The sequence below is a fragment of the Melanotaenia boesemani genome, chromosome 2 (genome assembly GCF_017639745.1).
Source record: "Melanotaenia boesemani isolate fMelBoe1 chromosome 2, fMelBoe1.pri, whole genome shotgun sequence".
Classification (NCBI taxonomy): domain Eukaryota; kingdom Metazoa; phylum Chordata; class Actinopteri; order Atheriniformes; family Melanotaeniidae; genus Melanotaenia; species Melanotaenia boesemani.
Genome location: NC_055683.1, coordinates 34,014,553 through 34,038,435, shown reverse-complemented (window position 1 = coordinate 34,038,435; position 23,883 = coordinate 34,014,553). Strand labels below are relative to the sequence as shown.

Genomic DNA, 23,883 nt, shown 5'->3' with positions numbered 1-23,883 from the left:
TCTGTAATTCGTCATTTTTTAAAATTGTTTTTGGCCATTTTTAAATTATTTTTACTATCAGATTAAGTGGAGGAATTATTAAGGTTCCTTCTTGTCAAATACACTTAGTGGTCACTTTATCAGGTCCACCTTGCTACCAGGTTGGACCCCCTTTTTCTTTTAGAACTGCCTTAAATCTTCATTGCATAGGTTCATTAAGAAGTTGGAAAAAATTCCTCAGAAATGTTGCTCCATATAGACATGATAGCATCACAAAGTTGCTGCACATCCATGATGAGAAACTCCCGTGCCACCTCATCCCAGAGCTGCACTGTTAGATTGTTATATTATGTTTATTTGATTTTACTAACTTACTCCTTTAGGGTGTATTCTTCATTACAATAAAACTTACATGGTAGGATCACTATTAAGAGATGAAGCTATGCCACTGACTAAACACAAACAGTAAAAGTAACAGGCTTATGAAGCTTTAGCATCTTTCAGGGATGTTGTTGCTAAGTGACAATGACGACTCGAGGTCAGTTTAGTTACTAATTTATTTACGACTATGGTTCATCATAAGGGAATTTTTTGCCTTTAATAAAGGAGATACTGAAAAACTTATGAGCTCAGACAGGCGCTAATAGTTCCATAGTAAGACAGGGGTTGATAGATGAAGATGAGGAGAGTGAGAGAGCGAGAGCGAGAGAGAGAAAGAAAGCGAGAGCGAGAGAGAGAGAGAGAGAGAGAAAGAAAGAGAGAGAGAAAGAGAGAGAGAGAGAGGAAGATAAAGCAAGTCTAAGCCAGGCGAGGAGGGCCGGCCAGTCATTAAGGGATGGGAGGGATGAGCACCAGCCACTGAGGGACTAGTGTCTATCTGTGTGAGTCCATGTGAAAGCAAAGCTGAGGAAAAGCTCAGAAACAAGAACCCACTGTCACGGTCTCTTAGCAACCGTCTCTGTCTCCCAGGTGACAGGGTCTGACATCACTTCCTGTTGGTGAGCGTGCATGTGTACACAGTGTGTTCAAGTAACTGCAAAAACTGATATGTTTGTTTGGAAAGTTCATGTGCGTCTTCCCGTCCTCCTGCTCTGCAGCTCCAGCAGCCATGTCACCATCAGGTACATGACAGGTCCATGTTTTTGTTGAAGTGGAAGATTGAAAATGAATGCATCAAGCTTACATCTGAGGGTGAGTTGCGAAAGCAGGCTGTGAACACATATATGGAATCGGTGCCATGCACACACGCGGCCAGCCTGACTGTACATTATGCCAATGGAAACATGGCCAACTGATGCCATCTGGTAGAACTAGTTGGCAAAGGGAGGCCCCTCTATGGTTCCACGACATATTGGAGTAGTTAAAATTAACACTGTGACACTATTTGGCAGAAAGAGACACTGAACTATCTATTACTGTGTCTATTTCAGTATCTCGCTCTCTCTTTTTCCCCCTTAAAAGGTCCAAGCTGCAGGAACACAGAGGGTGCAGGCTGGGAAGACTTCAGCTGGCCAACACAAGCACTACATAACGTTTCATTTATCTATGCTCCTTGATATTATTTCATTCCCATAATGATTTTATTTCATTCCAATAAAACAACTTGAAAAAAAGATAGAAAAAGGTAAATCTTAATTAAAAGGAAAAAAAAAATACACGTCTTCAGATTGCAATGACAATATACAAAACTTATAGACCAGAAGATGAGAATTATAATTGACTCTTTCCACAGGATCAATCCAGTGTGGAGCATGAGGGATTAGCTTGCCCACGGTTTGAGCATTTATGTGAAAAACTAATGCTGGCATTGTCTGCCCCTAATTAACTCCAGCTGCTCAGTCCCATAAAAAAAAAAAAAAAAAAAAAAAAAAAAAAACACACAGAAGAAGAAACTACTTAGGATTCATTTCTTAATTATGTTGAACATTTGTAGCAGGAAAGGAACAGATTTATGGGTCCAAACTGGCAGGGCTGCTGAAATTCAACTAAAAAAAAAACTCTAAGCCCGCAGCGCCTGATTAGATAAGGTCCATGAGGACTTCATCCTCCATGATGCTGGAGACTTGGGGCATGCCCTGTTGGGGTACGACTCCTCTCTGACCTCCAGACATCAGCATCTGACCTGCACATGGAAACAGAAGAAAATATTTTCAGAATATTTTCAGAGAGGAGGAATCTAGGTGAAATGTATGGATCTCTGCTCTTTTTTCTAGTAAAGTCCAACCTGACTAACAATTAGTGATCAGACATAAGATTGTGCACAAACAGCAGTTTTTCTATCAAGGATATTTGTTAGGCCTCATTCACATGAGTTGCTTAGATTAAACACAAATTGAGGCCAGTGAGTTCAGGCAGGGGACACGTTTTTCCCTTTAGGAGGATGCAGTGTGAGAATGCAGTATATCACCTTTTTAAACCACTAAGAGACACCAACCTGGCTACAAATTTTACATTTTACATCAATGCACACATGAACCAGAACCTCTATGGAATTTTTTTAAGTCAATATGCAAAAGAAGGTAAAGAAACAATGTGCACAGGTTAACCTAACAAGCAAAAACCAGTTGACACATCTCATTGCTGTAAATTTTTCCAAATGCAGTCGAGCAAAGTTAAGATGCAGAACGATACATTTAATCAAAAGATCTTAAGAGATATTTCTATGTCCAACTGTCAACATCTGAGGCTTCAGTTGTTTAGTGACAAAAGAATTTGTCCTGTTTTAGAAATGTGACCTTTAGATATCTTATCTTAGATGCACAGTGACAGACGGATAAGAGCAAATTTTCACATCTAGCAGTCAAATATTTCTCCATATATGGTGCATGCTGACCTGCCAGAGGTTGCCTCCACTGGCCTTGCATTTGAGCCCCCCCTCCTGGCGCAGGGTGGACCAACTGCTGTCCTAGGCCTTGGTGAGACATCATGCCTTGCATGTGAGACACCCCACTTTGCTGCTAAGACACAAAAGACAGAAGACTAACATGAACATCTGCAGATTTTTAGAGCAGCTGTTATGTTTGAGAAGCTTTTCATCCATTTGTTGAACTCTTACTGGCTGCTGCTGGCTGAGAAGAAGGCTGCGAAGCTGTGGATTGGCTCCTGGGTTTGAGAGACGCAGTATAGGACCCTGAGGCTGGGCTTGCCCGCTCTGTGCAACCTGGTTGGGTGGAGCTCCGCTGACTGGTGGCTGCTGGTTGGTTGGGCCGGTTGCTCTCATTGTCATCTAAAGGAATACCATGCATATTAACAGCGCTTCTGAATTGTCACGTTACAGTTTGTTGAAAAAGACTGCCCCAAACAGAGCTCAGCATAGCAAAGCAGTTTTTCTTTTCATTACTGAGAACCTCTACCAGGTAAAAGCTGAAATAAAAGTCAGCTTTGACCTAAAGATAAACAAAAACAAAAATGCTAACGTAAATCCAGTTATTCTACCGAGTGGAAAGAAATATGTGATCATACTTTTATTTTATATATTTAATCAAAAAAAAAAAAAAAAACAAACAAAGAAAAATGAAAATTTCCGCAGATTTTGGTGCAAAGTTATGCTGAACATCTGCAGTATCAGTAAAGCTGAGATCTACTCCCTACAGCCTTTGGATGACACAAATATGTGAACTCATATGTTCTGACGAGGTTAATCATATGGTAATGAATACAAACTGCTTCTACTTAATAAAATATACAAACTTGCACATGCATGTTATTAATTAAACATGTTGTTTTGTTTTAAGGGCATGCTACATCAGGCACGTTCAACAGTGACATGCGTTAAGGAAATTGTCAGTCTGCCAGCCTGACACTCAGCAGTAAGACTGAACTGATGGCAAGTTAGTGTATGTATACATGTCAAACACACAATTCTTTACACTGTGAAGGAGTGTGTGCAAAGTTCAAGAAGTAAGAAAATGACTTTAAAATCATCTAAATACTGCTACTGTTACTACGACTACAAATACCACTAAAATCTTTATATTATGTTATATTATTCTTCATGGGATCCCTGAACAGATATTCTCAAGATCTTCTTGGCTTCTCACCATGTTGTTCTGCCTCTGCTGCTCCTCCATAATAGAGACCTGACTAACAGGGGGCATACCCACCACCACAGACTGGATGCAGGACAGATCAGAGAGAAAGAGAGGGGGAGGGGGGAGGGGGGTAGTGCAAGTGAGGTACAAAAAAGAAAAATGAATAAAAATAAAAAATAAAAAGGAAGGAGGACGGTGAAGGAAACAAGAGTTACTATGAGGCATGCACTCATATCAGCAAGTCAGCAAGCAGTCACGCAGTCAAGTTACAAACATCAGGCAGTGTGAGATGTGGAGGAGAAAAAAAAAAAAAGCGTGAGACACGCAAACACAGGTGGATTTATTTACCTGCGGCTGGACGTTACTGTGGGAAACAGGAATAGGACCCGGGGGCCTGTTGAGAAAGTTCTGATTGGGGGGAACTTGACCAGGCTGCATTGGACCTCCTGCATTGGATAACTGCTGCTAAAGCAAAATGACGTAACAGTCAGTAAAAATTCTAAATAAAAAAAACAAAACAAAATAAAACATGTCATTTACACCAAGTTATTTCCATTAAAAAAAAAGTTAAAAGAATAATTTACTCTGGATGTATGAATACACTTTATATTCTGACACATTTAATGCATAACCTGTATTTACAGAACACATATTTGCTAGATGTAAATAAGATTAACTTTGTTAACAATGTCAGAATGTGAGGCTGAATTTCCACTTTTTATTAAGTGAGCTGATTGAAAGCAAAAACAAACAAGGAGGTCAACCAAGATTCAACATTAAGCACCTTCTGCTGACATGGCCGCCATTTTGGATTTCATGGTTTTAAACAAACCACAGCTTGATTACTAAAGCCTCCAGCATAATATAGAAAGGAGAAATAAAAAATAAATAAAAAGTTCCACATGCCATGTCCATCTGCGGTTCGACATAAGAAATGGTGACAGCAACAAGAATGGAGGCAAGCTGCGGTTGTTGTTTTAGGCTCTGATTACTGAGAATTAAACCTGCATAAACTCTCATTTCCATTTTATCTGCCTAGTCCTGCTCTTACAAAGCAATCAGTCAGGATGACAGGTGCTGCAGTGGATTTTAAGCTTCCACACTTAAGAAAATAGAAAGGGGAATGAAGGGTGTTTCATCTTCAAAACAAGCAAAACTTATTAAATCCAGACTGACCCATCCATTTCACCAAATCTGAGCAAATAACCCTGAAATTCTGCTAATACGTAGCATGTTCTCCGACCAGCAACAGCAGTGTGACGCATAGCTTTATGTCTTTTGAGGGAACTGATGAAAAGTGCTTGTTTCTCCTTCGCTGCCTGTGAATCATCTCCTGCTCTCATCTCAGTAATCGGTATTACCACTAATAAGGGAAGAATATTCCTTTAAGACTTGCTATAAAAGGGACAAAGTAAAGTCTCGTTCTTGCAGGACGCCACTCCGTGGCTTTGCATGAGAAACCATAACTTCAGAATTGAAATTTTAATAATGTTTTATTTTTAAATTATTAGCAATGTATACATGTACCACTGTATATGAGATGATGCACAAAAACAAACATTTATTAGAATTTTATTTATTCTTCCTTCTGCCCTGATGCTCATTCAGAAATATGAGCCACATACAGGGCTTATTATCTCCTTGCACTTACAACCTAAAATCTGGACCTTTTCTTTTTTCACCTCTAGATGTTTTGTCCCCAACTATGTGACCAACATCTAACCATTAGAGCTTCACAATCCTCCTGCAACTCTGCATGATGATGTCTTCTAGATCTCCATCGGCCTGCACGTCTCAGAAGTAGAAACTTCCGCACTTTCCTGCCCCTGCTTGCTTTTGACAGAACAAACTACTAGAAGTTTTCACATTTGAAATAAACTGGCTTCCATCTGCTGCGAGTATGGGGACACACACCCTAGTCTATACTTTTACAGGGGGCTTGCATTTCATTAGAAATTGGAAAAACTTCAGCATAAACATAAATGACCATTCCTTCTAGTAACTTCCGATTTAAATGGTAAATGGTCCATATTTTTAGCCTCACAAATAGCCTATTAGCCCTAACAAACCAGGGGATCCTTCAAAGCTTTACTGTACTTGCATGACAAATTTTTTTTATAATTTTACCCATCAAATTAATCAAAGACTCAATTAAAACTTCTTGCTGCTTTCTATTGAAAAATCAATGCAGTAAAACATAATCATGAACACAACAGTACACATCTAAACCCTTTCTCTCTGACCAGCTGGTAGAAACTTTATCCTAGTGCAGCTTTTTCCAATTGGTCAAACACTGTTTGGGCCCACTTCTTCAGTCCTACCTCTTGTTTGCACAAAGTCTCTCTCGTCTGGTCAATTCACTCATCTAAAGTCAGAGTATATAGTGTCCAATCTCTCTGAAAAAGTTGGCAGCTTTCTATCCTGCTGCACATTTCTGTTTCCCTTCCAGTAGCTCCTGCTGAAGTTGAGGGACTTTCTGCATCCCCTGCTCTCAAACCTCTCAGTTCATGCTCCAGTTTTTTCTTTTTATGTGCTGAGCCATTGCTTGCTTCTCTGTATCCTCCATTATCTCCCCTTTGAACTGCCTGATGAGCTGGCATCGTCTACTGTCTCACAGCCCAGAACCAACACTGCACCTGCTGTCCTCACAAAACTCAAATGAATGACATAAACCAACAAATCTGAAACTTAAAAAAATAATGCATTGAAAAAAAAACAAAACAAAAAAAAAAAACATCTACATGAACACTTTCCTTTATTTAATCCAAAAATGTTAAGCAAAACTAGCCATCAACAAACATATTATAAAATGTTTGACATAAAGCAAAGGGGTTCCTATTAGCTTTATGTAGGACTAAAATCATATACTCCCAAATAATCAATATGTAACACAAATACCCAAAACAAGTATAAGTGGCAAATAAATCACTGGACTGCAATTATCTCAGCAAGCATCAAATAAACTGTCATGGGAAATATCTCACATGTGAATGCAAACCAAGCGACAGATTGGGTCTAAGACTGTCATGGTAGGTTGGATCTGGGAGCGATAGAAACAAAACTTAAATTAAAATAAAAAAACAATAAAAGATCTAGGCATGATCCAATTTAAAATGCATTATGAGAATATGATTTTTGTGAGACACATGCAGAGTAGGCTGTGATTGGGTGTTATTAAATATTTTAACTTTTTATTTTTTATGTATGTCTATGTTTATAATATATATATATATATATATATATATATATTTGTACACACAAAGAACACACCATGGTCTGGGTGAATACTCGATTCTGATTGGCTGGAGGGTTTCCATTAAAAAGTGATAATGGACACCTACAAAAAAAGTTCCGGCAAAATAGCCTTATTGCTGTAAATTATTGCGCTGACTAAACGGTAGTTGGTAACCGTGGCGTGGCAACAGAAACTCAGACACCGGGTTGCAGACGTGCCAGATCAGAGCAGCCTGCAGGCTTATTGAACATGTAGGAAACTATCTGTGGACTTTGACTGTTTGAAACAAAATGTTGCATCATCCTCTGGATACACACAAGCTGTAAGAGCTGAACCGGCCCTCTGAAATGTTCGTGTCACGTAACATAACTGCGGCCGACTGAGCTGCAGGTTCTGTGTTTGAGCCGGTTACCAGGCAACGCGTCACACCGAAATATTCCCCTCAGCCGCATCTTGTGAAAAACTTAAGATTTTACCGGTAAAAAACAACATTAACAAATTAATAGTTTATTTATTATTTCTTTCTTTCTTAATGGACCATGGTATAAGCATGATAATGCCCTCCGAGGTGGCCATTATCATAAATTAACGGACTTCGCGGAGGCATGACAAGCCCCATATATCCATCTTTTCTCTGTTATGACAGCGGGGCGTGGAGAAGCACGATAGAGATCAGCCAGATCGATCTATAGAATAAAGCAATAATGGAGCAACCCATGGACGTCGCCTTCGTGGAAAATGGGGGTGTTTTAACACACATTCTTTGGAAAATGGGGGTGTTTTAACACCCACTCTTTTCCCGGTGAGAGGGTTCCACACCCGCACTTTTCCCGGATTCTTTTTTTAAACTTGCAACAGCCCAGCTGTGTTTTGCACCAGCGTGTCTGCTCTAGTGGATCTCTGGTTGTCTCTGTGCAGCGACGGCTCTCAGCTGATCGGTTTAACTCTGTACTGTAGAAAGGATTTATACTTCAGCTATGAAGGGGCAGGTCTAGAAAAGTTCTGATGGGGGCCAGGAGCACTGACCAGGAAAAGGGGGTCACAAATGAGACCTTTGTTTAGGTCTAGCTCTTATGAAATATTGATGTAATTATTACAATTAAAGTTATTATCTAAAGTAAAAAAGTGAAGAAAAACTTGTAAAACAAACAGCCAATGATATAGTTTATCAACAGGTGTTTACTTTGGGTGATGCTGCTGTAGGACTTTTATCACTGCTGCACAAACACACTTCAATGATAAAAGGAAAAAATGTGTTTATTCAGATCATCAGTTTTATCAGAGTGTCTTCATCAATGTTGGCTGTTTAACTTCAGTCGTCACATCTGCTGGGTTTTTTTTTTTCACCATGGAAAAAGTTGGTGAGATGATGATATATGAATTCTGAATTATGATCTAGAACATGGTAGAGATGATTTAGAACAACATATAGAAGCACATTACATGCTGCATTTACTGACCCTTGGACATCCGATGTTTACCCAAGAGAAGGTCAGTTAACATTAAGTATTTTTAAGCATTGGCTCTTTCTGTTGATACAAGGCAGTAAAAACAGGCAAATTTAAGGCATAAAGAATAGCGAATAGTGATTAATCATGATTAATTTGAAAGTTGTGATTAATCATGATTAATTAATCATATGGCAGCCATAATATATATATATATATATATATATATATGTTGACAAATGTGCAGGCATTTTTTATTTTTTATTTTTCTAAGTAATTGTAACTGTGATAGAGGGCAGATGCAAACAAGAAGCAATAGTAATGTTCATTGGGAAGGAAGGGATTAAACAAGCTTTGTCCTGCTTCTTTTTGGACATGTTAAGGTATTATGACTCCTGTTTGGCGTAGTTTTTGCTGTGTTCATTCATTTATGCCCAAGTTTAATATTTGATGGGAAAAAATAATAAAAAGTTTGGAGTTTTTATGTACAAATCTGAAATATTGCTTTAGGCTGAGGCACTAACTGAGCTGAACTAAACTTGAATTTGGCCTCTTGTAACTGAGAAAATGAAGCTTGTTATCTCACAGTTACCAGTACAGAGTGGTTATCTGGGGGGAAAAAGCGAAATTTTCAAAATAAATCAGAAAAAATTAACTTCTCACATGAATAGTAGTTTTGTGATCTCGAGACGGCACCATAACTAAACAACTGCAGGAATGGCCACCATGAGTTTCCATACTAAACAATCCAAGGAAGCAACTTTAACAACTTTAATAATCATAATAAAAAACAATCTAAACTCCAGCACTGACTGTGCACATCATCAGTTACGTAGAAATGCCCCACAAAAGTTACATTACATATCAAAGGACCCCTCTTAAAATATTGTCTGGTCACATTATAATATCAAAAAAGAAATATAACATTAATAATAAGTACCTGAATCTAATCTATTTAAAAACAACAACAAACAAAAAAAAAAACACCTTGTAACATTAAAACAGACTATTTGCCTAACTCACTCCAAACTGACACCACACCAAGCTTAATTTTTTTTTTTCAGATCCTCTCCTAGCAACCACCACCAGGTGAAACTGGTTGCAAAATCAACACTCATGGGATCATTTGTAAGGCCTCAATGTAGAAGTTTGATCCACTGAATAGTAGCAGCACGTCTCAGACTTGCTACACAAATCTAAAGGGACTTCCTTGATGAATACTTATTGTGTGAGATGACCAGCAGGGGGCACTAGCGTAAACAATTTTCAAAATTTGTTGCCTGATGTCAGATGAAGGGCAGAACAGGGCTTTTTTTTTTTTTTTTTTTTTTTAAGAGAACCTCTCCATGAATGCAATAAGCTGGAGTGGAACCACATGATGGAGAAGACTGCTAATTCACAGGACACATTTAAATCACCTAGTCTCAGGGGATGAAGATGAGCAAATACAGACAGTGATATTTTCATGTCATATGAACACGGCAGCAGTGTTTTTAACCGCTACTGAACTCAGAGACACGAACCTTTACAACTTGAAGGCCTCATCATCAGGTTTTTTTTTAATGACATCCTCAAAGATTAGCACACATCATTGCTTTAGATAGTCATAATCTAAATCTGCAAGTTTAATTCTTACCCAGCACTTTGCTTGTTTAAAGCTGAATTTCACAACTTAACACTTTTAAAAATGTGTTTGCAAAGATGGCAGAGCAAGTAGTGCATGTTGTTTTTATAAAGTTACTGGTGCATTATATAGTAAAAAATAAAACCATACTGCACAGTTATTGTAAAAGAAGACAAGTGCCTTTCCAGTTAATTATTTGATTATTGCTTTAACTGATGTTTGGTGTGAATAGAATAACAAGGGTACAGAAGATTGCATGGATGGTTGACTATGTTTAATAAGCAAAAGTATGTGGGAGTCATATAGTGCTCCTGTTGCCAATGTTAACCCTATTAGCCTGCAATAAAGTGGCTGCACAGACAGTGAGTTTGAAAAAAGAAAGGTCATCAAAAATGCAACATCATGCCTGAAGCAAAGCACCTCAGTTCACTGACACACCTGTGTAACACCTCCTTGTTTTCATTTCGTTTTGGTCTCCTGTCTCCTATCGTTTTGCATATGAGTTTCAAGCTGGGACTGACTGTATATTGATGTAATGTGTGTAGCAGAGAAGTGGTCTGGAGATTCATAACTGACCCACTGAGCCAACAAAGGAGGTGGTATTGAAGGGAAAATATACTGCTGTTAAAAAAAGAAAAAAAGGTCACACTAACATTTCGTTGGACCTCTTTCAGCTTTGATTTCAATAGAATTCTCTGTTGCATCATTTCGATAAGCTTCGGCAATGGCACAACATTTATTTCTCTCCAGAGTTGCAATAATTTCTCTCCAATATCTTGTTGTGGTGATGGGAGAGTCGGAACGCTGTGCGAAGCGCAGCCTATCCCAAAGATTCTCAGTGGGGTTAAAGTCTGTGGTGGCCAATCCATCTATGAAAAAGACATCTCATGCTCCCTGAACCCATCATTCACACTTTGAGCCCAATGAATCCTGGTATTGTCACCTTGGAATATGGCCGTGTCATCAGGGAAGATGGAATAACCTTTTCATTAAGTATATTCAGGTATCAGCTGACCTCATTCTTTGGACACATAAAGTTGGTGAACCTAGACCTGACCAAACTGCAGCAACCCCAGATCACAGACTACTCCCCACAGGCTTGTACAGTAAGCACTGGGCATGATGGATGCATCACTTCATTGTCCTCTGACAAACAATCACTCTGGAACAGGGTAAATCTGGAGTCAGACCACATGACCTTCTTCCACTGCCCAGATTTTATGCTCTTTAGCAAATTTAAGTCATTTTTTTCCTTGGTTAGCCTCACTAATAAGGTTCTCTTAAAGCTACATAGCTGTTTCGTCCCAATCCCTTGAGGCGCCCTTCTATTATCATGACTATTATTAAAATAGTTGTGAGTTCTACTGATGTTTTTTAACATCTGATTATACCAAAATGTTTAAGTGATCACGGATTGCTATCTTTCAAGACTTTCTTTTCTGACCACATTTCTTCCTGGAAGACTAGGGTTCTCCAATATACTGCCAGTTTTTAATAAAACGGACAATTCTCAGCAAATTCTTAATTTCAGCATCTCAAGATGTCCTCTTCGTTTCATGCCAATAATTTGACCCTTCTGAAACATTAAAATCTTTTCCATGACCACATGGTTGTTAAAGAAATGAGAAGCTGCTCACTGCAGCAGTTGGGGTTAAATAGCTTGTTGCCAGTTTACCCTTGCAGTAATTGTCTAACCAGTTTGCCTAGTTAAATCAAGGGGGTGACTTTTTGTTTTTAGACAAGCAGAGAAGAAATAGATGGAACTCGCCACCCCTACAAATGGTGCCTTGACCACTCAGATATGTGCTCCAGTTCTTCCTCCTGGCAGTACTCACCGCTCTGTGCTGCTGGACCTGCTTGTGGTTGGTGATGACTTGCCGGATGCCATTGACGAAGCCGCTCTGGTCGTTGGGGATGAGGCCCATGAATATTTTTTTCTTGGAAGAGTAGAGCAGCATCAGCACCCGCACTTCACATGGCGAGCCATTGTAGGAGAAGTGGACGCAGCCCGCCTGCAGCGAGGGTGACAGGACAGATCAAGACCCTGACATGGGAGCCAGCTTTAATTTTGTGATGGGCTTAGGCTTGAGGACAAAACTTTTAATTATACCATGGTCTGGGTGAATACTCGATTCTGATTGGCTGGAGGGTGTCCATTAAAAAGTGAGAATAGACACCTATGAAAGAAGTTCCGGCCAAATAGCTTTATTGCTGTAAATTATTGCGCTGACTAAACGGTAGTTGGTAACCGTGGCAACAGAAACTCCAACGCCGGGCTGCAGACGCACCAGATCAGAGCAGTCTGCAGGCTTATTGAACGATGTAGGAAACTATCTGTGGACTGTTTGAAACAAAATGTCGCATCATCCTCTGGATACACACAAGCTGTAAGAGCTGCACCCGTCTTCTGAAATGAGACTTTGTGTCACGTAACTTAACTGCGGTCGACGAGCCGCAGGTTCTGTGTTACAGCCGGTTACCGTGGCAACGCGTCACACCAAAATAGTCCACTCAGCTGCTTCTTGTGAAAAACGCACGATTTTAACGGTAAAAAACAACACTAACGCATTAATAATTTATTTAATATTTATTTCTTTCATAAATGACCATAGTATAAGCAGGTTAATGTCCTCTGCGGTGGCCATTATCATAAATTAATGGACTTTACGTCGGACGGTTCACGCCTCCGCCTCATCCATTAATTTATGATAATGGACACCTCGTCGGGCATTATACCTTACATCTATTGTTTGATAATTAGTAAATGGTGGCAACTTAACTCATAGTCTGCCTTGAATTCACCAAAGAGACTAAATTTTATTCACATGTCCTCTTTCCTAACAGTACTTCCTAATTAACAAACATAAAAAACAAGTAACAGTGGAAATGAAATGATGTAGCTTTAAAATAAATCAAAGAGCCAAGAACACCTTCTAGAGTCATGTTCAATACAACCTAATCACTCACAAAGCCATTGGCCATGATGCGGTACAAGCCTCTTAGTGACTCCAGGTCTTTGTTGTTGAAGATAAACTGAACCATCCGAGAGTTTCTGAAGAGGTGACCTAAGGTTGTCTGCAGAAAAAGCGGGCAAGAGTAGATGCATCATCCATTAAGATGTCACTGCTGCAAAGAAAGAGTGAGTGTAACGAGTTAATGAGCAAAAAAAAAAAAAGCATCTCACCAGTAACTGTTGTGGAATCAGCTGCATGACGAGCTTCGGTGGCCACTGGTCTGTGTTGCTGTTCAGAGACAAAAACAGAATTTGTAAGATCACAGCTCAAACAGATTAGATTAGTGTTTTCTTAATTACTCACAGATTTTCTCCTTGGTTCACATGGACCTGGCACGGCAGAGAACGTGTCAGTTTGGTAGCTGAATCCATAGACGAGGTTTTGGGCTTCTGCAGAGAAGGAAACATAACGGAGTTAATGAGAAAGGAGTTCAATGCTGTAACTTTTAACAACTTCTCTCTGTTTCAAATGTCAAACCACTGGGTCCAACCTAGCAAAAGTGGTTCTCCAGTAACACCAACTCATTTGGGCCAGAGAAAAGAGATGTCTGAGGCGGGGTAATGGAGGTAAAACATTGTTGCAGCTGTTTTAAAAAATCCAAATGTCCTGTAGAGGCTGTGGGATTTAAAAACTACCTGGGTGCAACTAGAGAAGATTGCTGATAAAAAAAAAGAAAGGATGTCGTATGTCCTGCTCAGTTCTTTGTCAGTGACCCCAATCAGGACAAGCAATTAAAAAGAAGAAACTCCCACTGGGAAAACTGCCAGATCTCATCTTCAGGACATCAATACTGGATAAATGATTAATCAATCACACATTAGTCAAGTCTACTACACTCAATTACAGATGCATGCAGTGCGGACAAATGGCTTATTTATTTCAAGAGCTTGCAAAAGCAGGAAAGGAATGGAGCCAACAATGTGGACTGTAACAAAATCCAATAGACCTTAAATCTTGGTGGATTTAAAAGTGTTTTAGTAAATGAAAATGTAAAGTCAGAAAAGATACAGAACAAAACATATTGATAACACTATGCTCAGTGTAAGCTCAAACCAAGGGTATTGGCATCCCTCTACTTATCAACAGCCATTTTCTCCAAATGAGTTGTAAGTTCTGCAGTGTGATTCTTCCCAACATTACAAATTGCTCCAGCAAATAATCAATTCCTGCACTGAAAGCCCCAATGAGTTAACTGTGGGAGGAAGATGGGGATTAAGAGCAATGTTTCATGCTCTCAATTTGTTCAGTGTGACTGCACGTTTTCATAGGTTCAAACTTTCCACAGCTTCCCATTCGCTTCCCTATCCATTTAACTGGCTTCAATACTTCTGACAAACAGATGAGGGAGGATGGACTATTGTCCATAGATGGGATTGATCCAAGCCTGTCCACCAAATGCAAACACATGAAGACCTCATGAGTGTCACATAAATGCCATCAACTTCCAGTGTCTTGGCTCAGAACTGCAACCGTAAACCTGATCGATCTGACCTTGTGCCTAACCCAAAACAGCAGGACAGCAAAAAGATGTGCAATTAATCATACTGAACAGTAATCAATAAGTGGTTATTAAGACACACCACCATGATGGATCTTAGACAGTGATGATCACAGGAGCCCTTTTTTTCTGATTTAATGCAAGCTGATGCGTCGCTAAGATGACAGGCCATCCAAGTTCACAAAAACAATCAGATCATCCTCTAATTGCTGAAAGTAAGATTGAAAGACAGATCCCCACATATGCATGATGAAATATAAACATCTTCTGAGCCGTTCTTTAATCCTGAAAACATGAGGGAAATATTTCTTTGGCTCTCCTAAACAGAGACCTCCTCTACAATTTAATGCCTTATCCAGTTCCTGCAGACAAAACTCCTCCTAACTTCTCCTAAAACACGAAAAACTGTTTAAATAATAGATTTAAGAAAGGCAAAAAGAAGATACCTTGACATAAATGTTTATGTAGATAAAAAATCTACCTTTTTTTTTAGCCGTTACGCAAATTCTGTTACTTTTCAAAGACAGACAGAAATCTTCTGTCTGCCGCTAGAAATGTATCCTTAAAATGATCACCTTTTTGGTTTTTAAAATACCTTTATCCTCACTGTGTGGAGAGCTTAGATCAGTTCCTCACAGTTTTGTCACACAATCTGAAACTCTTTGCGTTACCTCTTGCCACTCCAGAATACCAGTCCATGCCACGATCTTATTTGCAACGCCTTGAGGTTGTACGATTGAAGTGGTGCTACCTTGGCCTCCGGCAACAACAGGCTATAAAAGAAAGGAGGTGGTTAGATGATGTCCATCAGTACAATTTAAGGCAAGGATAATGACTGGAAATATACATAAGCTTTTCAGTTCTAAAGAAAACCCAGTGACTAACACAAGTCTGCAAGAGAAATATGAAATTAAAACGCTGTAAAGTTGATTTAAGTGGAAAACCCTAAAATTATTCTTTCATTTTATTTATTATTCCTTTCAAAAATCTGAAGACAAATAACACTGCAGCATCTGCTGGCAAAAAGGGAAATTAATATTTCCTTGTTCTGACAGTAGAGCTCACATTTAAAATTCTTTTTGATAGACTTCAGCTAATGTGTTAGTCGGTAAAATTCAGACCCAAGGTTGCTGCATTGCTGCAACAAAAACTACAGTCCTGCGCTTGTTTTAAATTGCTTACATATGAAAATATCTAAAAGCTAGAAGGCCAAGGTCTTAAAAAATATTTCAATGTGAAATAAACGATATTTCACTTAAAAAAAATCCATCTAAAAGGAAAGTCTCATATTCAACTCTTCTCTTTTAAAAAAAGATGCTGACTTCTGGTCACATGTATGTATCCATCTACAAACAACAGACCCTCAAACAAACCCAGACATACAGACATATTCAGACAGACATTACATCAAGTTTTTACAAAGACACATATGAGCAAGAGTTTGTTGGAAAAGAGTAAAAATGTAGCTCCTCTGATCCGTGTGGCAACTAAGTAAATGACTGAAAACATTACCTGAATAAGAACAAAAAAATAAAATAAAAATGATTTGAAAGCTGCGGACAAGAAGCTACAAAACATTTCTACCATCAACTATAGCATCCCATTTCTAGAATTAGACATGAGGTTAAAATGTTACACTTTGTTTTGTCAGCCTTTTTAAATAGCACATCACAATAACAGAAAAAAAAATCCACACATTTGAAGCAACAGACTGAAGATGGTAAGGTTAGTTTAGCATTAGGGGTGCAACGATTAGTCAACGTTGTCGACAATAAAAATAGTCAACAACGAATTTGGCCGTCGACTATTGTCGGCAAAAAAAAAAAAAAAAAAAAAAAAAACTACAGCGTGAGACATCGTCTTCTAATCCTATCTCTGCTGAGAGTTGCACAATGCACATGCACAAAGAGGGGAAAAAAATACAGAGTGAGACATTGTCTTCTTTTTTTATCTCTGCTGAGAGTTGCACATGCGCAATAAAGTCCACCAGGGGAAAAATATGGTGGCTGACCAGGGAGGAAAACCGCGGCGGAGAAAGTTAAAAGTCTGGGATAACTTCACGTTAAACTTACAAAATAAATTAAATACATGTGAGATTTGTAAAGTGGACCTTGTGTACCACGGAAGTACGTCTGCAATGCTCGAACATTTAAAGAGGAGGCACGTCGGACTTACTTAACAACCTCATGCAAGATTTCAAAGCTGAAAGTGAAATAAGATCCATTTATAATAATCATGAGATACATAATCCGATTGGTCGACTAGTCGTTTTAATAGTCGGTGACTAATCAACCATCAGAATAGTCATTAGTTGCAGCCCTACTTAGCATACTTCAAAGCTTAGAATCAGAGAGCAAATGCAACTCTGTACATAAGATTAAACAACCTATAGTATAAATCCACCATGCAAACCCTAACCCAGTATAGCAGACACTCTTAATCTCTAGCTGTGAGTTCTGTAGGATTTACAGATGCTGAGTGAAAGACAACGTACCCACATCGCACAGTGGGCTGCCTCAAAAGTAGTGACCATGCAACAACAACCAACACTGGAACCCCTTGGTTTAAATACATTGTTGGTATTTGTTTATCTTGAATATAATAACTGTACCATGTTGGGCTGTGCTGACGGTGCCGTGGGTGGATTTGCTGTGGACTGTTGTGGTGCTTGTGGTTGCTGACTGGGTGCCGGCTGTCCGGTGGGTGGGACTGGCTGTGGCTGATTGGGAGGAACTTGCGGCATTATTGACTGGCTTGGTGTGGTAACTGTTGACATGATGGGTTGACTGAGCTTCATTCCAGGAACTGGTGGGATGGTCGGCTGACTGTTGAACTGAGAACCCTGACTGCCCATTCCTGTGACTAGAAGGACCATTAAAAAAAAGGAGGAATGTCATCATTGTTGACACACTATTAATGCAAATGACTCTGGTGAGGGACAAATAAAGGCTTATTTTATTCTATTCTATACTTCTATGTCTCAGATAATGGGTTTCCAACCAAAGAAAAACATACTTCAATGTTAAACACTCACAAACTTGGCTCACAAAGGCCAACAATCTACCGCTAACTTACAGTGATTCTTCTGGTTGTTGGCCATAGTTACGGCAATCTGTGCAGCTATCTGAGCAGCATTCAGGGGGTTCGAATTCTGTCAGGAAGCAGAATAAATGAAGACAATGTTTGCTTTAAGGTTTTACAGATGGAATATAAACAACATAAACTCAAACACAGCCAAAAGCTGATAGTGGGAATTGGCCTCCGGGGAGCCACATGCTGGTGGCTGCTTGTCTGTTACCGGATAATGGTGGGTTGGGTTGATGGGTGGAGCGACCGGCAAAGCTCCAACAACAGGCTGGCTGTTCGGCAGCGGCTGAGGAGGGAGGACAGGTTTGAACGGCCCCGGTCCTCCACCTGAGGAAACTAAAGACAGTGGGAAAAAAAGCTTAGTGGTTTCTTTTTGTATTTGAGAGATAAAATGACTGAATTCTGTTCTGTGAACAGGGAAAGATGCTTATATATTATATATAATCACTCCTACTCACACAGAAATGTGAGAAAAACCAACAGCTATCTTTTTTTTTTTTACTTTAACATCTAAGGATGAAAATCAACATTCAGCATCTTCCAACCCCATTAGTAAAAAAATAATAACAGGAAACTGTCCTAACTGGAGCAAAAAAGAAACATTCTGGGAAATCAAAACAGCTTGTTCACAATGAAAATCACATAAAATAGAGGCACATGCTAAGAGATAAACAGCGTTAATGCAAACCTGTCGTTTGCAGTCCTGAGAAATAAAATGTCTACCATTCTGTCCAAAGTGTGTCTGGAGATAAGAAGCTTACAAGAATGCAGCTGCCACTGCTGTAAGCAATTGCACCATTCTGCATGTTGCTGCAGATAACGCACATAAATACAAAAATTCCCAAAACCCCTTCATAATCACACAATCCAATTACTGTGTTCTATAATTTTTTTATATATACACGTATACTTTACATTTTCTGTAGCATACCCACCTAATCCTGGTAGAGATGTCAAGATTTCATGATTTCATAATTAATCACAGGGTTTAACATCAATTAATTCATCATAAAGATCTCTCAATGGCCCCACTTTCAAGAGAAACATTTTGTCCGATCAGTGCAATATTTGCACTGAACGAAAACAATGTTTAAAATGGTAGATAAACTGTGTTTTAAAAATCCCTGCTGAGGTTCAAAAGAAATGTTCAATTTTATAATGTAGTTTACAGAAACAACTCTTCCAAGTCCAAGTAGAGGACCTGTAGCCTTTTCTGACTGTTCAAAGAGAAATCCAGAGTTAATATGCTGTTTTTATGTATCGTTTAAAGAACAGAGAGGATTTTTTGGTTGGGATTGTTGCTTTGTCGTGTTAGCACATTGGGGAATGTTAGCGTAGTGGTTACAGAGGTGGGCTGGCTCTGGACAACCTGAGTTTAAGCCCCCAGGGTTGGAAAAGTGGTGAACCATTGTGAGGCCCTGAATCTCCCAACGGCTCCCTGAGTGGCAAGAAGTTTAGCTTTTCTTTTCAACTAGTCACTAACTTTGTCCCGCCATTACCAGCAATTATTATTGAATCATTCTGTCGAAGGTTTTCTGATTGTGATTCAACCTTTTACAGGAGGTTTCACCATAAGAAAACTCATTTATGAAACATTTGTTAATCATATCCGTGTTTATGGTCAAATGATTTTGCAGTTTGGTGTGATTCCACATTCTAAATGAAATGGATAAACTGGTCAAACAAGCTCATAAATGATTTTTCTCACCGGGAAGCGAGATGCCTCTGACGAGAACCATGTGGAAGGGATCCTGACTATAGTCAGGAACAGGCTCGACTGCCCCTCCTACTGGAGACGCCCGTTCAAACAAAGACCTCAGAGCAGGCAGCTTCCGAGGAGCCACCACAGAAAAGTGAATTCCTCTCTACAAAAGGTAAAAAAAAGTATTTATATTCATTAAAACCTAGTTATTAAAGTGCTACCTAATTTATAAAAGACCTTTCATTTCTAAACAAATATCTATCATACAAGTAGGTAACTGTTTAATTATGCAGAGGTAAGATGTCCCTTTTCCTTTAGGGGATCAGGGAGTAGTGGTGGAAAGGTGAAGCTAACTGGTAGGTCTAAAGTCAACAGTAACTCACATCTCGGATGATTTTGACCAGGTTGTCTGCTGTGCAGCCGGTGTAACTGACGCTCTCCACAGCAGGGAGCAGGTATGGAGGAGAATTACACAGCAGCACACACACTTTGTGTGTTTGACCTCTGCAATGGCGCACAGACAGAAAGGCGTCAACAATTTTATCACTGAAAGAGACACTACGAGAATTTTAACTACTAAACACTAGAACAAGCAACTGTAAACAAAATTTAATTTTTTAAAAAATAACTTTCAAACTGAACTACTGTCAGCTGCTTCTGATGAATATGAAGAGAAATACTGATTACTAGCACTTTTTATGGGGTTGTTATTCTTAATTTTTAAGAAAAAGTGGAATGATCTCCCTCTGTGGCTTTTAAGATGATTACGATTTACTTTGGGTTAAAACAGCAAAAATTAGGGATGCACCGATTCCAGTATCAGGTATTTGTTCGATAGTACCGGTATGTGCGTGTCTTTGTACTCAGTATTCATAAAAGTGTTCCGTTACTACAGAACCAGATACCAATGTGGAAAAACGAGGGATGTCAAAATGAACATGTTAATGCAAAGAAATGGATCTGAGGAATTAGCGTGCACATTTTTCATCACATTAATGACAAAGCTACTACTCATGCCTTATCTCTGTGAGAGAAGCTTATTTTGCCACAGCGGTGAACTGAATCCACAAAAAAAAAAAATGTGTTATCAGTACATCCCTAGCAAAAATATTACAGCAACTTTGAACATCAGAAGAATCTGGTGGCAATATGAAACCAAAAGGCCGTACATTTGCTCTCTCATCTTTTTAAAGTCATCAAAAAGCTGCAACGCCACAGAAAGTCCCTCTGCAATCAGGCTGCAGCTTTCAGCTCCACCTCCCATAAACCTAGGTGAAAACACATGTAAATAAAACTTATTTCTGATAAACAAAGGGCAATATTAAACTAAACGACGATTCTACTTTATAAAAATTTCAGCAACTTACTGGATGCTGTCGATCCATGAAACAAACTCGAAGGCAGAGCTTGTTGGTGCGTGACACTGGACGTATGACTCAGGAGCACAGTCCACCGTGTTGAACACCACAAGACCGTACTGTGTTCCTCCATACTGCAAAAAAAAAAAAAAATTGAAATAATCCAATCCCAGCCACCTTCAAACCCAATGGTAGTGTAAACTTAAAAATGAAAACAGGAATTAGAGAAACACTCACATCTCCACCAAAATCTGTTTCTGCAGGGGGCCCTCCATTGAAATATCTAAGATTGGTGGCACATAACACAGATGCTGATTCATTAAAACACAAAATACACAACTTAGTGAATAGCAATCAGTTCAAGGTACTTACTCAATAGCTGGTAGTATATAGTTTTTCCTCAGAGATTCAAAGTATGGTCCAAGGTTCGCTGTTCCTTCAATGACAAAAACCACATCAGCCACCTGGTTGGAGCCAGGTTTACTGGAGGGCTCCATGAGTCCCGATCTGGATATAAAGAACATATGTATGTCCATGTATGTTTTAAAGAAAGACTTTAATTATACAGTACAGGGCAAAAGTCTGAAGCTATCCCTCATTTCTATATGACAGTGGCTGCAATTTAATGAAACATGTACAAACACACAGCATTTTTTTTTTTAGAATGGCCTCTCGACAGCCACCGGATTCCATGGAAACCATTTCTGATTTGGCTTCAGCAAACAGAAAATGTTTATCTCAAGTCCTGTGTCAGGTCGTTGTTTTTTTCCCTCTATATCTTAAATATGTCACTTTCAGTTAATTTCTTAAGGGTAAGATTTATTTTGTTTTAAAGGCCCACCAATTTGTTTTTTTCTCCTTCACTTGTCCAGTTTCCTCGAACTTTTGAAGGAATATGCTACACACCATAGATATGTTATCATTTGGCTAACAGCTCTTTGGGAATCACCTTCTTGGTGCAAAAACGCAATTTAATCTCTTCTTGATAAGTTTTCCCTGTATAAGGGGCAACATGAGATTTGTGCACAGAAGAGCTCTGTCCAAACCAGGAAGCAGCAGTCTTAACGTAAAGCATACCTACATAATGAATACAAACTACCTGTGGCTGCTGTCCTCTAATTTTAACTGAAAGCAATGAGGGACTCTTTGAGGAGATAACCATTGACATTTTCTACTGTGGTCCAGGTGAATTCACTCTGACACAGTAACACATATACTGATTCTGACACAATTAATTATCTCACATGTCTCAGCTTTCTTTCCTTGTAGCTGTGAAGATAGACTTCATTTATTTGGGTCATGTCATTTCAGACTGGAGGCAGAAGAAATAGGCCTTGTCAAGAGGTGATTAATTTCTGTGAAACAGTCTTATTATTGGCCTTTTTATGTGCTTTTGCGTGTGTGTTTTTTTTTTTTACAGATGCAGCCAAAGAAATTGAAGCACACAGGCTATATATATATATATATATATATATATATATGTATACATATTATATATTTATATATATCAGGAGAAAGCGAAAAACTGCTACTCAAGTCCGCTTCACTAAGTCTTAAAAGAAATCAGAAACATTCTCGTAGTTTGACTGACAGGAAATTAAATTGTGCAATGCCACAATCAGGGTGGTATTGAGTCTTTTTTAAAACCACAAATTCCCGTTCAATGTTCCTCACAGCAGTGAAAAAAAATAAATATATTTTTTGTTGTATCTATCTATCTATCTATCTATCTATCTATCTATCTATCTATCTATCTATCTTGCTTCAGTTTACACTCAAACTTCTATTACGAATTTAAAATAACATTTTGAAGCTAAACTGGGAAGGAGCTCTCCTATAAGAAGCAGAAAGATGTGAACCTCTGGCAGCTTTCTACTGTTACTATTGCAGAAGGTGAACTTCAGTCTTTTCGGGACAATCGCCTCTGTACCTTTATATTAAAGGGTTAAAAACGCAAAAAATGCAAGTAAATGAAACCAAGGCTACATCACTAACAGCTGATCTGCACAGAGATTTTTAATTTAGCATTAGCTACATTGAAAACCGTTAATAAGATATTTAAGCTAATACAGTTTAAACAACCTTAATCTACCACTTAACCGAAAACTGATGTGGACCAACCTGGCGATGCAACCCGTCAGTAGGCGCGTGGGATCCGTTAAACCTAAATATAACGTAAATTTACTCTGAATTAAAACTGAAAGCACAGAATAGCATTTGCGTTTGTTGTACAATTTACGGAAGTGACGCCATGATCCGCACGCTAATGGGAAATTCTTCTTCGCCACTTTTTACTTATAGACAGAACGCTCGAGTCGCAGCGCCGCCACGCTCAGGTTTTAAAGCGTTATCTCAATGAAGTCATTATTGAACGAACACATTAAAAAACTGTTTTTGTCGAGAAAACATCGTCGTCTCATCACAAGCTAGGTAAGTCAAACTCTGTCACAAACTAACTGAAAACTCACAAACTCACTGGAAAGTGCTTATATATATATATATATATATATATATATATATATATATATATATATATATATATATATATTGTAAATTTGTAAATTTTGTAATTTTTGTAATTTCATTACACAAACCTTAATATATGTCGTGTTATTCCCAACTATGATAAACAAAAACACAATCAAACGATGAATAAAATTAATTTGTGTTGTCATTTGATCTATTTTGCAGTACATTGGTCACCCACTATTCTTTTAAAGTGCTTTTCAAAATAAATCTGATATGGTATGGTATGGTATTGAACAAGGATTTGAGGGATGAAACTGTCCAGGGATCTGGAGAGAAAACCGACAATATGTAAAACTGGCTCATTCATTGTGAGAAACTGCAGTTTTAAGGTTTGTGTTTACGGATTTGTTAAGAAACCACTCACTATATCTCTCGAAC

The 23,883-nt window shown here is 38.7% G+C and overlaps 1 protein-coding gene across 7 annotated transcripts; it reads right to left on the bottom strand.

Annotated features, from left to right (window-relative positions):
* Positions 1-1,411: 1,411 nt before the first annotated feature.
* med25 (mediator complex subunit 25) lies at positions 1,412-23,234 on the bottom strand. Of its 7 annotated transcripts, none has more exons than XM_041971251.1 (20): positions 23,098-23,234; positions 21,349-21,483; positions 21,214-21,259; positions 20,986-21,110; positions 20,788-20,886; positions 20,002-20,122; positions 19,625-19,781; positions 18,128-18,252; positions 17,905-17,980; positions 17,441-17,691; positions 15,501-15,602; positions 13,635-13,720; positions 13,502-13,559; positions 13,285-13,392; positions 12,153-12,329; positions 4,359-4,475; positions 4,020-4,091; positions 3,035-3,205; positions 2,813-2,936; positions 1,412-2,101 (listed from the first exon to the last, which is right to left on the bottom strand). In XM_041971251.1, the coding sequence occupies exons 2-20, from the start codon at positions 21,471-21,473 to the stop codon at positions 1,998-2,000; spliced, it is 2,244 nt and encodes a 747-aa protein (XP_041827185.1). In that variant the 5' UTR covers positions 21,474-21,483; positions 23,098-23,234; the 3' UTR covers positions 1,412-1,997. The 7 variants fall into 7 exon arrangements, with proteins under 7 accessions (XP_041827185.1, XP_041827204.1, XP_041827194.1 ...); XM_041971270.1 differs by having other exon boundaries at positions 2,813-2,933; XM_041971260.1 differs by having other exon boundaries at positions 4,359-4,472.
* Positions 23,235-23,883: the final 649 nt, after the last annotated feature.

Bases quoted from the DNA above. Each gene is read 5' to 3' on its own strand.
- med25 (XM_041971251.1), bottom strand. From the start codon at position 21,473: ATGGAGCCCTCCAGTAAACCTGGCTCCAACCAGGTGGCTGATGTGGTT. The intron at 15,603-17,440 runs GTACAGTTATTA...TTTCTTTTATAG, and splicing joins CGTCAGCACAGCCCAACATG to CCTGTTGTTGCCGGAGGCCA. The intron at 3,206-4,019 runs GTGAGAAGCCAA...GTATTCCTTTAG, and splicing joins AGCAGAGGCAGAACAACATG to ATGACAATGAGAGCAACCGG.